The sequence below is a fragment of the Lepisma saccharinum genome, chromosome 16, assembly GCF_977018435.1.
Source record: "Lepisma saccharinum chromosome 16, izLepSacc3.1, whole genome shotgun sequence".
Lineage (NCBI taxonomy): Eukaryota > Metazoa > Arthropoda > Insecta > Zygentoma > Lepismatidae > Lepisma > Lepisma saccharinum.
In genome coordinates this window covers 23,921,848-23,937,242 of record NC_139244.1, presented here as the reverse complement: position 1 = coordinate 23,937,242, position 15,395 = coordinate 23,921,848, and the positions used below count along the sequence as shown (strand labels likewise).

General features: G+C 37.1%; 1 protein-coding gene across 5 annotated transcripts in view; it reads right to left on the bottom strand.

The window, feature by feature from the left end:
* The window catches only part of Gnpat (dihydroxyacetone phosphate acyltransferase), a 56,995-nt gene that overhangs the window by 15,765 nt on the left and 25,835 nt on the right, over positions 1 to 15,395 (bottom strand). For all 5 annotated transcript variants that reach the window (XM_083137888.1, XM_083137887.1, XM_083137890.1 and 2 more), the window contains exons 7-8: positions 7,185 to 7,548; positions 2,534 to 2,671 (exon numbers count right to left, since the gene is read on the bottom strand). In XM_083137888.1, coding sequence (XP_082994014.1) covers positions 2,534 to 2,671; positions 7,185 to 7,548 — 502 coding nt within the window. The remainder of the gene's footprint in view (positions 1 to 2,533; positions 2,672 to 7,184; positions 7,549 to 15,395) is intronic.

The window sequence follows — 15,395 nt, the reverse complement described above, 5'->3', positions numbered from 1 at the left end:
TTGAAGTGCTGAATTTGAGTTAATATGCTCTTTCATTGGATAATAAGCTGTACTGTAAGCAGTGTTCAGGTGCCTATCTGTTCAGTCTGCAGTTTTTATCAAATAAAATTTCGACATTGTGAGACAGCAGCTTTGTTCATTATGTCACCGAAAAGGAAGCGTACGTTTAATGATGGACCTCAAAATGAATTTCCGTTTAAGAAGTGTAAACAAAATTGTAATGAGACCGTCCAAGATATGGCGACAATTATGGTGTACATAACATAATACTTTATTGGGTTTAACCCCCCCCCCCCCATGGGCAAAACAGGCTTCCAGTCAGCGGTGTCCCAGATTTTCACATATAAAATATAGCAACCCTAGCATATAGGTATTTCATTTTCATTGTGGATGACTGTACATCATTCACACATTTCCATTTTCTTCTCAAGTTCCCAACATCGGAGAAGACTAAGGCAGGTCTCCTGGGTTATACAAACTCTTTCTGTCACTCACACATTTTGACAAGCCTGGCTACAGAACTATGTTATTATGTACCAGTTTTATTATCATTTTTAACCTGGCAAGCTTGCAAGTGCAAAGCTGACTCTTGTCTTTTGCCTACAGACAATGATGCTCACTGGAGAAAAAAAATTGAAATTCTCCAGTGTCTGGTGAGTGTTTCCCATTTTCTTAACATACTTTATACCAAGGACTTATCTAAAACCACTCACACTGAATATGCTAATACACACACACACACTACTGAACTATCTACTACTTGTTTAACCGTCAGTCTGAATTCAAACTCAAGCATTAGCACAATAGGAAGCTATGGTTCTATATTGAGAAGGAAATTTCAATTTACATATGCTGATAAATAGTTTTATACTCAAACAATTATGAATATTTTTATAATTATTATATTGATAAAAAAAACTAGAAATAACAAAAATCACAACAGAATCAAATTATGCATTTAAAAACAAGAACATTTATAACATATAAGTGTTATTTATAAGAAAAAGATATTTATATTATTATCTCTATTTGAGACAATGTAAGTCCCCGTTTTTATAATTTAGCATGCATACATTCCACCACCGAGCATACTAAATATGCCAATTTCCTCAACCAGGCCTTCTACAATTCTGATCTTCAGTTTTCAAAACTCAGCATCTGGCTAAATCACATCCAAATGTTGAACATATGTTTGTCACTTTATATAACTTTCCTCAAGGCATTCATTTGAGGAATTGTAGCATTTATAAGCTTGCTTGTTCAGGAAGATGAAAGCAGATACATATTCACTGCTTCAAATTCAACATGACATATTTTATACATGCCATTCCACAACTTTCCAATCTTTTTTAAAGATTATATCATAATCAAAGTTCACTAAAGATTCATAAAAGGCTTCTATATAGCTTAACCATCCAAGTTATTATCAAATTGCCATGTTCAATGCTTTAAAAGCAACAATAATTGTACAAATATGTATCAATGCCATATTGCTATATCTGCACTTATCTTTGTTCCATCATCAGATTCCTCAAAAGTCACAGACAGAGTAACTAGATAAAGCCCGATTTTTTAGTATGTGTTATCTTCAATTGTTTTTGTTTTATATTTTTGTCAATAAGTGCTTAACAGCTTGAATGTTAGTGTAGTAAATGTACATATTTGTTCTGTTACAGCTATTTTACAATGTATATCACAATATACTTATCTAATATTTACAATTACCAATTTTTGAATGTTGATACAAAATACCAAGAATGACATCATATTATACATTGAACAATTTTAAAGAGTTGACCTTTGTACATAAACCTTGATGCCAATGCAAATGTACACAATTTCAATAAATTTAATTATAAATTTGAATGTAACTTATCTTGCTTGTCTGAAAGAACACATATGATAGAAGATATTTGTTTTTCATTTTGTCAGTCAAAAATAACTTATGAATATGAATTCAAAATATTGCACAATTTTATAATTTTGTCATGATATGCAAATTGGCTTTTTTAAACATCATATTTAATAAAATTAGTTTAAATAGTAATTTCAGACATTTAATTGCATTATATGAATAAATTTTGAGCAATCATATGATTAAATTATTATAATAATTGCACATATGTGGAACTCTGAACTTAGCCTAACCATTTTCAAATGTTGTTATGTCAATGTATTAATTTTATTGTCATACTTGCTTACAAAATGGGGAAAAGGTACCTACAATATCTAAAAATTGCCCTGAGTGGCAATATAATAACATACATTGAATTGATTGAATTGTATTAAGTCCACTTTATGCACAGAAAGGCTAATTGGGACTGGACCTACAGTTTAAAGTGGGATCTGAACCACTATGAGCCTCCACCAGGTATCGAACCTGGGACCAATGCCAGATATGTTTTGCTGTGACTTGAGTATATATATTTATTATATATATTCTTCCCAGTCATAATTCAAATTCAATTTTCACCATGTTTAAATTTAAACATACACATAATAACTGAAAGCTCTGAATTAACAATACACTTACCTCGAAATGCTTTTGAATTCACTAGAGTTGTGGATGGAGAATGTACTCTGACTAGATGAAGCTGATTTGAAGATGTCAACTGGACAAGATTCTTATGAACAGAGATAGATTCTAGAGTACCCGCTTCCTCTTCACCTTCTGAAAATCATTCAATATACAAACTTCAATAATTTCAACTATTATTAAGAATCAACTGAAAATTTCCAAAAAAAAGTTCTTGCATTTAATACAGACTGCCAAACTCTTTTCTGTGGTATAGTTATCAATACCTGATCTTTTCCAGTGTAAAATTTGCAATTGTGTACTTTTCGGTGGTTCTTTACATTGCTTTTCTGCCACTGTAGGTTAACTGTGATGTACAGGATGAGTGATGATTAGATGAAATTGATGGAAGACACTCGCAAAGAACATCCATGCCCAGACTGAAACTTGAACCTGGAAACTTCAGTGGCGAGTTGAGTCAACTACTCAAATGTAGTTGTACTTCTCTAAATAAAATGTGTCCATTTAGAGATTAGTGATGCTACAGTTAAGACTGATACCTTGTTTTGGTCAGAATCGATAAGGCTACAATGTATTGCTAAAAAAAACAACCATGAATAACTTAGGGTCAATTCATATCAAATGGTAATAAAAAAAAACATCAATCAGGTAGTTCAAAATAGGCATCATTTCTTTTTAAAATTAACTTCCTTAAAAATATAACTAAAAGAGGAATCTAGCAACAGAGCTCAAATATTTTCTGCTAAATATATATTTGAATGTATATCTCCCTTCTAAAGAAATTATAGCTCTGATATTATGGTCCTTCCCTGCTAAAAAAAATACTAAACTATGATTTTTGTTGAAAAGTGAATATCAGTTTTGACCCTAAATTGCAGCCGTTTGCATTAGAGATGGTAAAGAAACATACAGATCATAAAATGTAGCTTGAAGTATATTGAAAACAATGATTTTTACTCCAGCTTTCTATCATTTCCTTTAGCTGAGTTATCGAATTTATTGCAACTGTCTGCAAAGGCCAAAATTGCCAGAAGGCATGCAACAAAAATAACCATCATTTTTAAACAAAGACAAGACATATAAAAAAGAAATAATGCCTGTTTTGAACTACCCTTGAATAGGAGTGACAACAAAAAGAAAAAAAAATTGAAAATGGTCAAGTAACCAGTGCTGGACAATTTAGTATGGATCGACCCCTTATTAATTAGAAGAAAGAAAAACTATATTTCATTTGATATGTGGATTTTGACAGACTACTGAGCTTGAGAGAACTTGAAAAAGATCTAGTTACTGTATTTACTATATTCAAACAAATTATTCTAAAAATTAACCAACCCACTGGGAAAAAAATAGGAAGGGACAGATAAATTGGTACTCTAATGGTATTGACCAATATAGGAATATTGGTGTAATGGTAAAATTACGGATCCGATGTATCTACAAATATAATTTAGTGCAAAATTCTGCCATTTTGTTATAATTTTTATGGATCATCTCCATGCCCTAATTTTTAAAAAAGTAAATGTCTAAATAACTAACTAACTCTCTAGCCTTCTTAAACCCGAAGGTTCATGGCTGCAGCAACACAGGCCTTCCATCTGTCTCTATCTTGAGCAAGATCTATATACTCTTTTCCATCCTTACAGATTTCCTTTAGGTCCATCTCAACGTTGTCCTTCCATCTTCGTCTGGGCCTTCCTACAGGCTTCTTACCACCAGGTTTCCCAACAAGAATCCTGTAAACTCCTCTTTCCTCTCCCATTCGTGCCACATGGCCTGCCCACCTAAGTCTTCTTGATTTAATTATTCTAATAATATCTGGACATGAATACAAATTATGTAGTTCTAAATTATGTAACCTTCTCCACTCACCTGTCTCCTCATCCCTTTTAGGTCCAAAGATTTTCCTAAGGATCATATTTTCAAATACTCTCAATTTATGTTCCTCTTTCAATGTAAGGGACCAAGTTTCACACCCATATAATACTACAGGCAAAATTACTGTTTTGTATATTATAACTTTTAGTTTCTTAGATATTAAACGAGAAGACAAAAGTTTATGAAGAGAGAAGTAACATGCATTTCCTGAATTAAGCGTACTTTTTATTTCCTCTTTAATATAATTTTCATTTGTTAATATTACTCCTAAGTATTTGAATTTGGAAACTGGTTGAAACGAGTTGTTATCAATAATTAGATTTTGATTATTACCTAACACTTGGTTTCGGCCTGTAAGCATATATTTAGTTTTCTCTTTGTTAACTTCCAAACCTATCTCTTTAGCAGTTTTGAAAAATATTTTAACATAATTCTTAATTGTATTTACATCATCCCCTAATAAGTCTACATCATCTGCATATGCTAACAACTGAGTCACAACATTTAATTTTAGTCCTTCGTTAGTTTCTTTTACCTTCCTAACAGCATATTCTAAGGCAAAATTAAAGAGCAATGGAGATAATGCTTCTCCTTGTTTTAACCCATCATGAATTGTAAATTTGTCAGATATATTAATACCCACACGAATTTTACTTTCTATTTCACTGGTGCATACTTTTATCATACTAACAAGCTTCTTAGGTATTCCAAAATCTACTAATATATTATATAATTTATCTCTTTTGACCGAATCATATGCTTTTTCGAAATCAATGAATAGCTGATGGACGTTTTGATTATATTCCCACTTTTTTTCAAGTGTCTGTCTAATGTGAAAAATTTGATCTGTAGTTGATCTGTTACGTTTAACCTTTTGGTGCCAAAGGCAATTTTCACATGTAACCCCCTTGATGCCCAAGCCGATTTTGAGCAAAATGTAGAGTTTCAATTAAATGAGTGTAGATCGGAGGCTAATTGCCCTAGAGAGATGAGTGATATACCGTTGTACGCAAATGAACCAGAGATTCAGACTATATAAAATTTAAGCAAATTCGGCATATATGTGGCGGGGGGGAGGGGGCTAACTCTCAAAATTCCAAACTTTCGGAAAAAAAATTTGGTTCCCCCACACTCCCCTCAAGAAAAAAGTACAGGAATGTTGACATGCACATGGAAATGATCACTGACATGTAAGGAACACAAAAATATTTGGATTATTATCATATGACCAATTTAACTTGAGTTGTTCCCCCAAAAGGAATGGTAGGCACGACGCCACTGATTCAAGCTTCAAAATGCAGCGGTACCTTGAAATGACTTTAGCTCAGAGACTATTTGCCCTGGAGATATGAACGATATACCGTTCTACAGAGAATGAATCACAGATTCAGACGAAATATAATTTATGCACATTCGGCGTATATATGGAGGGGGAAAGGGGGGGAAATCCCCTCAAAAATACTTTTCTTAAAAAAAAATGGTGTTTCCCCCCGCGCCCCTGAAAAAAATTGTCAAAATGCAAAATTTATGCAAATCTGGCATATATATGGAGGGGGAAGGGAGAAACCCCCCAAAAATTATTTTAAAAAATTGTCACTTCACCCAAAAAATGTCCTCGCACTTGGGTGCAAAACGACACCTACGCACAACATTCACGGACGAAAAGCTAGAACGCAGTGAAAAATGAGCGCGGATTCTTGCAGCTGCTTGAAATTATATTTTTAGACAATGCAGGGTAACCCCTGTTGCAACTTTTGGACACTTGTGCTAAAAAAACAAAGGTTTGCTTCAGCGTGCTTCGAAATTCCATTCTCACAACGCAGATTCAACAACCAGTCTTCCCCCTCCCCCCACCCCCTTCTTGCGCCCACACGGAAAACTTTCATTTTGACATCGGATACTGATAAAAAAGCTTCCTTCGAATGCAGTTGACAGGAGGGAGTGAAAAGCATTGCTTTAGAACAACAAAGCCGGTCTTCCTTTGTCGGCAAAAATTTGACCTTGAAAAGAGATGCAAAAGAGAAGTCCCTTTTCCCGCCTTTTCCCCTCCATTTTCATGAAGACAAAAAAAAATGCAAAGAAACATTTCTGTTAAATACATGTGTTAGGAACAATATAAAAAAAAAATCGAAATTCTAGCCAAAAATAGAAAAGTTATAACGTAAAAACTACAACTTTGACACAGCGTCTCGATCGAGATGCTTGGTACCGGGAGGGTTACATTTTGGTATCTCGATCGAGACGCTTGGGTCCCAAAAGGTTAATCCACATTAATAATCACCTATAATTTCATTAGCATATGGGGTTAGTCTTGTTAAAAGAATGTTGGATAATATTTCATATGTTGTTGAAAGTAGAGAAATTCCACAGTAATTATTGCAGTTCATTTTATCACCTTTTTTAAACACAGGAAAATTATGGATTCTTTCCACTGTTGAGGGATTTCTTCTTTATTCCATATTAAACAAATTAATTTATGAATTTGACATATTAACGAATTTCCACCATATTTAATTAACTCAGCTGGTATTAAATCAATGCCAGGTGCTTTGTTAAAATATGCAACTTCTTTAGAACTGCAGTCACCTTGAAACATGCATTTATTAAGGAGGTCAATGATCCATTCAGGTTCCTCAAGGACCACTTGGAATTTTATATGAGATCCGTAGAATATTGGTAACTTTTATATTGGAACTTTATTGGTATCCGTAAAAAATTAAAACTCAAATCCAATTTCCAAACAACAGAAGAAGAAAAACAAACTACTTACCTCTTAAGTCCACGAGAGCACCTAGGGTCTCCAACACAGATCTGAACCATGAGATTTCTCTGACTAGCTCGTTGAGACTCAGAGGAGCATCCCCTGATATCAAATTATGAGTCAAAATGACCGAGATGAGGGTGAATGTGGAGATGACAGCATACTTCTGCTGCTGCTGTACAATGAAGTAAGCAAGATCTTCGCATGCAAGGGTTTCATTTTGCGAAAAATTTGTAACGTGCAACGGCAACATGGCATGAGCACTGCGATCGATGATGTCACCAAAATATTGCCTCACGGAAATTGGTTCCGTGAAGTCTATATGGACCTTTCCGTATTTCTCATCCAGCACCTGCAAAGCCTTCAGCAGACCCTGGAAATTGAAAAGTCGAAGTGCATATGTAAGTATTTGAGTATAAACAAGTGTATTCATAAGTAAACTGAGAATTTCTATGCAAATGCATGTTTTTATTGGAAGCAAGGGTGCCTACAGGATTTTTTCTCAGGGGGGTCATAGATTATTATTATTATTGCTATTATTGTATTATTATTAACATTATTACATTACTATTACTATATTTTTTTTAATTACATACATTTGTAATTTCCATATTCTGGTATGTCTATATACAATTTGCATAACTGCATACTTAACATTAATTCATGTAGGACAAAAAGCTGTTTTTTTATAGTTAGATGTTCAGTGTAAAATAGACTGTACACTTAAATGTAACCCTATTTCAAATAATAATAATAATAATTATTATTATAATAATAATGATAGGTGCTGTCACAGAAAACAATACTTTTTGTTATAAAATATCTCTACAATTTCACCATTCAAATTATATTAACTCTTTCCAAAAATCTCTGGAGGGGCAAGTGCCCCCTTTGAGACCCCCTGCAGGTGCCCATGATTGCAATAGCATATTTAAAAAATGATTGAATTTTTTAATGTTTTGATAAAAATGTAAGGAAATGGAGGCATATTAATATTGCAGATTTTGCATATAATTTGCATATTTTACAGAATTTGTCTGGAATTTTATTTCTTTTTGACCAAATGTAAGATTTTCCAGATTGCACCACTTTTCAAGGTTACTTATCCATACTTAACCTCCAGCCACCACCACCTGCATGCTTTCCCATCTTAAGAAAGTCACTCATCCGTGTCATCTGTTACTAGTTTTATGAATCTTGAGCTCCATGATGCCTAGATAAGAGTTCCCGCAGTTCAAATGTAAGAAAGTGCAATGATGGGTACAAGGGGAGAGCCTTTGATAATCGAAGATGCTGCAGCAAGATTTAAGTTAAATCCTGGAGATCATCGAATATGAAATAAGTTTGAGATGGTATTGAAAAACAATCCTGATTTGGATCACTTGAAGAAAGTGTGTTTGGTTTTGGAAGGACATTATGATGGTATGCCAGAAAAGCAGTTATTGCATTTTCCGAACATGTAGTTTGCCCCAGTTAACATGGTGTGATGTTCAGAGATCTTGATCTGCCTGCAGAGTACTATTAACAGACAAACTAAGAAAATTTAGTTGAAAATGTAGAAAAAAACTTTCGTTGTTTACTGTTGCATGCATTAGTGGACACAGCTTTGACCCAAAATTTTCAGTAAAAGAGGAATACTTTGACATTTTGTGTCTCATTTGTGTAATAGCTTTAACAAATACTCACATTTCACAAGAGAGAGTATTTGTGTTGGGAAGTTTCCAAGAATTTGCAAATATTAAAGTTTCTTTCTGGCATATTTACATGTATATTTTGGTAGTTTTAGTGCATGTAAATTCTCAGTCTATTCATAAGCACAGGTATGGATTGTTTTTACTAAATGAGATTGGATTTTTTAGCACTATGTTGTTTTCATTCTCAGACTTCCGAGTCTGTCCCTGTCTTCGAGATTGGTTACTGCATCCCAATATAGTAGGTTTCAGCTGATACAAATGTACGAAGATCAAAAGTATTGGTTCAAATTTAATCACCGATAATGTCCGTAATTTTTCTAGAGTGTGGGTATCTTCGAACCCGAAAAATGGTAAACAATACTTTCATGCAATCAAAAGAAATTAAAAATTTGCATTAATTTTTATAATTTGTAATTTACATGAATTGTGCATCGTAGGGGAGAGAAGTACCCTGTTTGTTATTGTTATGCAGTAATGTTATATGTGGCTGGAGAAAAATACATTGGATCCAACGAGGTTCAACAGATTAGGAAACCTTGATTTCTGTTTCCTACCTGATGCACATGGTGAAATGCAAACAAAACTGGGAAATCTGATAAGAAAACTCAAAGAAAATAAAACTTGATTGAGTTGGTGTCTTAGTAAGGCTAATTGGTACTGGACCTACAGTTTAAAGTGGGATCCGAACCACTATGTCTCCACCAGGTATCGAACCTCGGACCCTTTGATTACAAGTCAACGATGCTACCACTGCGCCATCAGGGAGACCAAAATAAAACAAAATCAACCCCAGAACGAGTAAGGCACTTGGGATAAACATGATAAAAACAGACCTGGTGAAGAGATTATCGAAGGTGTGAGTACTGTGGTGAGGCTTCACAGGATATTTCAGAACTGCATACGACATTCCACAGTGCATTCAAAAAGCTAATAATATCTTTGTTGCATGGATTTATATTTATAGAAAAATAATAGAATATCTATGAAAATCAACATCTATTGGCCAGGAGTGTTTAATATTTTTTTCTATGGGATCAGAACCACCATACAATGTTCCTCCACTCAGGATCAAATACAGAACCACAAGGTGACAGAATTACCATTATGCCATCAGGACTGAGGCATTGAAAAAAGCTGGAATGAAGTAAAGGAAATGGCCACCTACGAGACCAGATCGTGATGTTTTCTTGCTCTATGTTCCAGAAATGACAACAGGAATTAAGTATGCCAGTAACTAAGGAAGAGGGATTAGAGTTTTGTGATTAAGCAACACCTATTCAGGTATTCTTGTCTTTTTTTCACATTTGTGAACTGTATACTATGATGACTTGGGCTCCACAATGTCTAGAGTTGTATGCATCAACTACAAAGAGGAGATGATCAAGAAAGATTTTATCAAGTCTCCGAAATGTCAGAATAAAAACAGAAAGTCCAATCCCATTCAGAATGAGTCAACAATCAATATTTTTGACTTCGTAATACAACATCGAATGTACAAAGCCTTGCTGAAATTACATTCACAATTGTTAGCTTGCATCATGTACAGCGAGGAAGAAATTGCAGTTGTCACAGAATCACTAAAGCACCGTGACAGATGCTTTTGGGCAGACAAGCTAAGTAAAAGCATGCAACGTAGATTGGACATTATTCAATATCAATTTTCTAGTGCTTTAACCTATACTGTAACACAGTTTTGAGAGAGCACTTCTTCTCTGGTCTCCAGGGAAGTGCAGTGTAGTTGGTTACAGCACTAGATTTATAGTAAAATCACAAGTTTGTCATAAATTCGATCCCTATCAGGGGGCAAAAAGGAATTTGTTAACTTGAGGTGATAACTCAAAATGTAGTGTTAAAATAAGTACAGGTAAAAAAGCACTACATAATTGATAATATCCAATTAACATTGCATGCTATTGAAGAACCATACTATCGGATTAAAAATTATGGACACTTGAGTTTAGTCTACAATAAAAAAAAACAACCGGCAGACCTATGTATATAAAAACTAATTACATCAGAATTAGCTTATTCAATTCTGCAATAATCTATGGTAACCATTTTTTTAGCATGATTTCAATATTTTATCATTGCTCTGAAATTCTATAAATATGTGGTAAAATTGTGACGAAATATACATACAGCTAGGGTGACCAGACGTCCTCTTTTATCCGGACATGTCCTCCTTTTTAGGTGTCTGTCCAGCATCCGGGCAGATTTTTTAGAAATCGGTAAATGTCCTCCTTTTTTGGAAAGAGTATGGCATCGACCATAGCAAATGTGCTGCATAGAGAATGCTTCCACACATAACAATCATCATATTACTTGGAATACCTCTGGAATTGTGGCGCGGTGTGCTAACCACTCTGCCACAGAGGTCGGCCAGTTCATTTTTGAGTCATACATATGCGATACAGAAACGCGTAGTGAGAATTTTGATTATTAAGTCATATTTACTTTTATGAAATCGTATCATGCCCAAGGCATGACTCGAATCCGGGACCCCGGGCACCATAGTCCGATAGCCTAATCATTTCATAAAAAGGGCCCGAGTATGAAAGAAGCTGGAAAGAGCTTCTTTCAAGCAAACACCACGCTCCGCGCTCCTATGTCAATGTGATCCACCCTCCCGCGAACGCTTGCGTGCAGGACGAGGTCCTGGATTTACCAGCGCCGTTTCACATTCCCCAAGCGGGGGAAAGACCTATTTCATTTATCGCCCATCTCTCGTATGATAACCTTTCCCTATTTTAAACCATCCTTTTTGATGGGCAGAGAGTCGTTCCGGCGGCCCACTTTTCAGCACCTGTTTATGTCTTGACTCACGAAAAAGGGATGGCGTTTGTTTATCACAACAGGCATGGTGACCTGGAACTGCATTGAACGGCGTCTGAAATTCTGCTGAATTTTCTCGACCCCATGTTGGTAATCAGGAGGCATCTCCATTCGAATCTACGCCGGAAGAACCCGCCGTCCCAGCTCGGTCTCAAGAACGAAACATTTTTCGAAGTACATTCGTTTGTTCCCCGGCACATTTTCTCACCTCCCGTGGCAGCGAAACCTCCCCCCCCCCACTTTTCCGTCGTGCACCCCGCAGATATCACGCACGGAAACCGCAGCGCTCGCTTTTTGCGACGGCGAAGGCAGATCCTTTCCCGCTACGGAAAATATGAACTTTGGCCGGAGCCGAACCAAGGTTGCCAGTGCAATCTATTTCCCTTTTTTAAAGACAGTCTCGCTTGACTCAACGGTGATACATCGACACTTCCCCCCCCCATTTTTTTGCACATCAGCAGGATAGGCGATTGCAGTTATTTCGCCCGTTTTCTCTGAACTGTTTCTCTCAGTAACTGACCTTTGCTCCTCTTCCAATCAGCTCCCGGCATTACAATTCAGTGTTACCAGCCCTAACGTTCTGGTTTCCAAGAACGAAAAATTCGCTCAAGATGAGTTACAAATGAAACGTCGCCAGTAGCTTTAGGACTTCAGACCTCGCATGCGCCTGGGAAAATCACGTTCCGCCGAGGAATTCAGAAAAGACAGGACTCAAATTACTTTGCCAGAGCCGTGAATCCTGCACGACGACCTGTATTCTGTACCCTCCTATGTAAGGTTCCATAATAATTGTTAGCCGCAAACAAGGGCACAATTTTCTATCCGTTCACTTTCTTAAAACAGAGTTTTTTTTTATTAACTTACATAAAACTTCATGGAAGCGGATATTCCATTTCCGTTTTTAAAATTTTGTTTCGATGAATGGTGCTTTACTTCGAACATTACATTCTAACGTTTACGTCAGCCTATCGATGTAACCCCTTGACATTTGAACACTGTTTATTCACTTGATAAGTGACACTTTTTTAAGGGTTATTAATAAAAAAGGTACGGGGTCCTACAGTGCTCAGCCATTTTCCTTCAGAGTTTTATTGCGTTAATTCCAGGGAATTGGCATTTGGGTTAATCTTTTCAGCAGCATTCAGAAAACGGTTACCTTCGCTAACCACGACGATAATATCCGCCTTTCGGCGGTACAGTTTCAATTATGTTTCAGTTATTTATAACTTCCACACTCCCTTATGTTGGCAAGCAGCCAATTATTTTCCTTATTTTAATTCTCGGCACATTTAATTTATTACCTGTAATTCATATATTCCACTTATGCTTTCAATTCAGCCACAATGAATTCTCGCGTTTTAGAACAACTTTACAGAAATGTATTCCCTCATAGTTTTTTTTAAGGGACATCATCTTATGAACATTAATTACATTTTCCTTCGTTTATTGCGTACGCTCGCCCGTACTGGGACCTACAATCGGTTACATTCTCGAAATAAATCATCGCGTTTTAGAACAACGTTACAGAAATGTATTCCCTAATAGTTTTTTTTAAGGGACATCATCTTATGAACATTAATTACATTTTCTTTCGTTTATTGCGTACGCTCGCGCGTACTGGGACCTACAATCGGTTACATTCTCGAAATAAACCGTCGCTTGAACCAATACCTTTGCCTAATGGCAACGCATCTTATTACCATAGTATTCACACTGTCGTGAAGGAACATATGCAATACCTTTTTGCCCTTGTGTTTTTGATTCATTTTCGAACCCCCCTTTTATTCGTATTTACGCCATTTTTGTTTTTTTAGTCAATTTATTACCCATTGTACACTAAAGGAATTACTTCCCCCCCCCCCTCCAATGCCGTCAACGTTGACTACAGAGGATGGGATATTTCACTTGTTGCAAGTTCATCACCACCCTCGAGAAGATAACGTCCTTTATCATTTTATTATTTTTATTATTATTACTATTATCGTTCTCGCCACGGTAACACGTCCCCATCTTAACGAATAACCTTTGGGCTAGTGCTTTGCGTTTGCAATTGCTTATTTTAAAGAATAACTTTTAAACTTAACCCCCCCCCCCATATACCTTGCGTTTTATTGCAGTGTTTTTTAGATTTCCTAGATCTTCGCTTCAATCGCAATATTTTGGATTATTCAAGAAGTAACGTTTCAGTTTGCACCACTACCTTTTTTTTTAAACGATCTGGTCTGGTTTTCCTGTTCATTTTTCAGCTGCCCCTTACCCTACCTTTTCACACCGTTCGTCTCAGCCCAGCAAGGACTGTTGCTGCAGTTTGAAGCAGAGATCACAACAGATGCATCCAGCATCCCCAGGAATCATCATGTTCCGGATCAGCATCTTCCAGAAGTTCGTCCCCTCCAGCACAAAAGTGCACCCCCTCCCTACTGGAACTACCATTCTTGCGACGCGTGATCACCAGATGTTTTTCGAGTCCAGCAGTGCACTCCACCCCACCAGACTTTTCATCTTTGTGATGAGCACCTTTCAGAAGTGCATCATCCCCCCTGGACTTTTCATCTTCGTGATCATCACGTTCTTGAGACGCAAGCACTAGTTATTCTTGCGACCCGCGATCACCCTAACTGGTTCGTCTACAGCAGTGCGCCCTAACTCCCAACAACTCATAATAATTAGTGATCAGCGCCTTGTAGAAGTCATCAGTGTTGATGGACAGCTATCACCAGCACCCCCATCAGGATTCATCAGTTTGGAGAGCCCATTACTTACCAGATGCCCCCCCCCCCCAGACTCATGAGTTTCGTGACCAGCAACGCCCCAGTGCCCTCGTCACACTTCAGTGATTCACGTTGAAGCCGCCGTCCTTCCGCCATTCTAGGATCTTCAAGACGACCCCCTCCCCCTCGTCGAGGCTTCACTATTTGGCCCCAATGCCCCATCTCCGCACCTCATCTCACCTCCAAGTGCGTCGTTCAGTGCTCACCCTTAACCCCCCAGGAAAGCACCCAGTCTGCAGTCGACAGTGTCACCCCATCCCCCTCCAGATGGCAAGGATTCTTCACACATGTTCGTGGGTTCGACACCGGTTCCAGGCTTGCCCAACATACATCGCGCACGTCGTGTGTTCGGGTCCAATCACCGAAAAATGTGAAAATGGACGCTCAACCAGTGCTGTTTTCGCGTGTCTGTTCCTCCTGGACTCCCACTGTACGCGAGCCAGAACTTTCTTCCAGGAATAGCCTTTCGGTGACATTTTTCGGACTCATTGGATAACCTTGTTTTCAGTTTCCGGTATATCTCATCTGTGCGTGTGTCGCGTCGCGTATACAAATGCATGTGTCCGCGTCGATTCGGGTGCTCCGTGTGTTCCCGGTTCGACTCCCATCGCCGGATCTTCAAGAACATTTCGCCGATCTCTGTTAGCAATGGACGCTCGCCATCGCGATTGCTAATGGGGTATCCTTCAGCTACATCAAGAACGCTACCTAAGTGTCTTTTTTTCTGTTTCCCTCTGGCCAACCAACATTTCGGCCAGTACTATATGTCAAAAACACAAACTCGAAGTGTCACATTGGGAATCAGTTTTTTTTCAGACCGGCAGAAAGACTTAAATTATTTTCTACCTCAATTTTCTGCCACTACTCTAATTATTTTTTCCCCTTTTCTAATTATGTGTATTAACTAAACAGACAATAGTTTG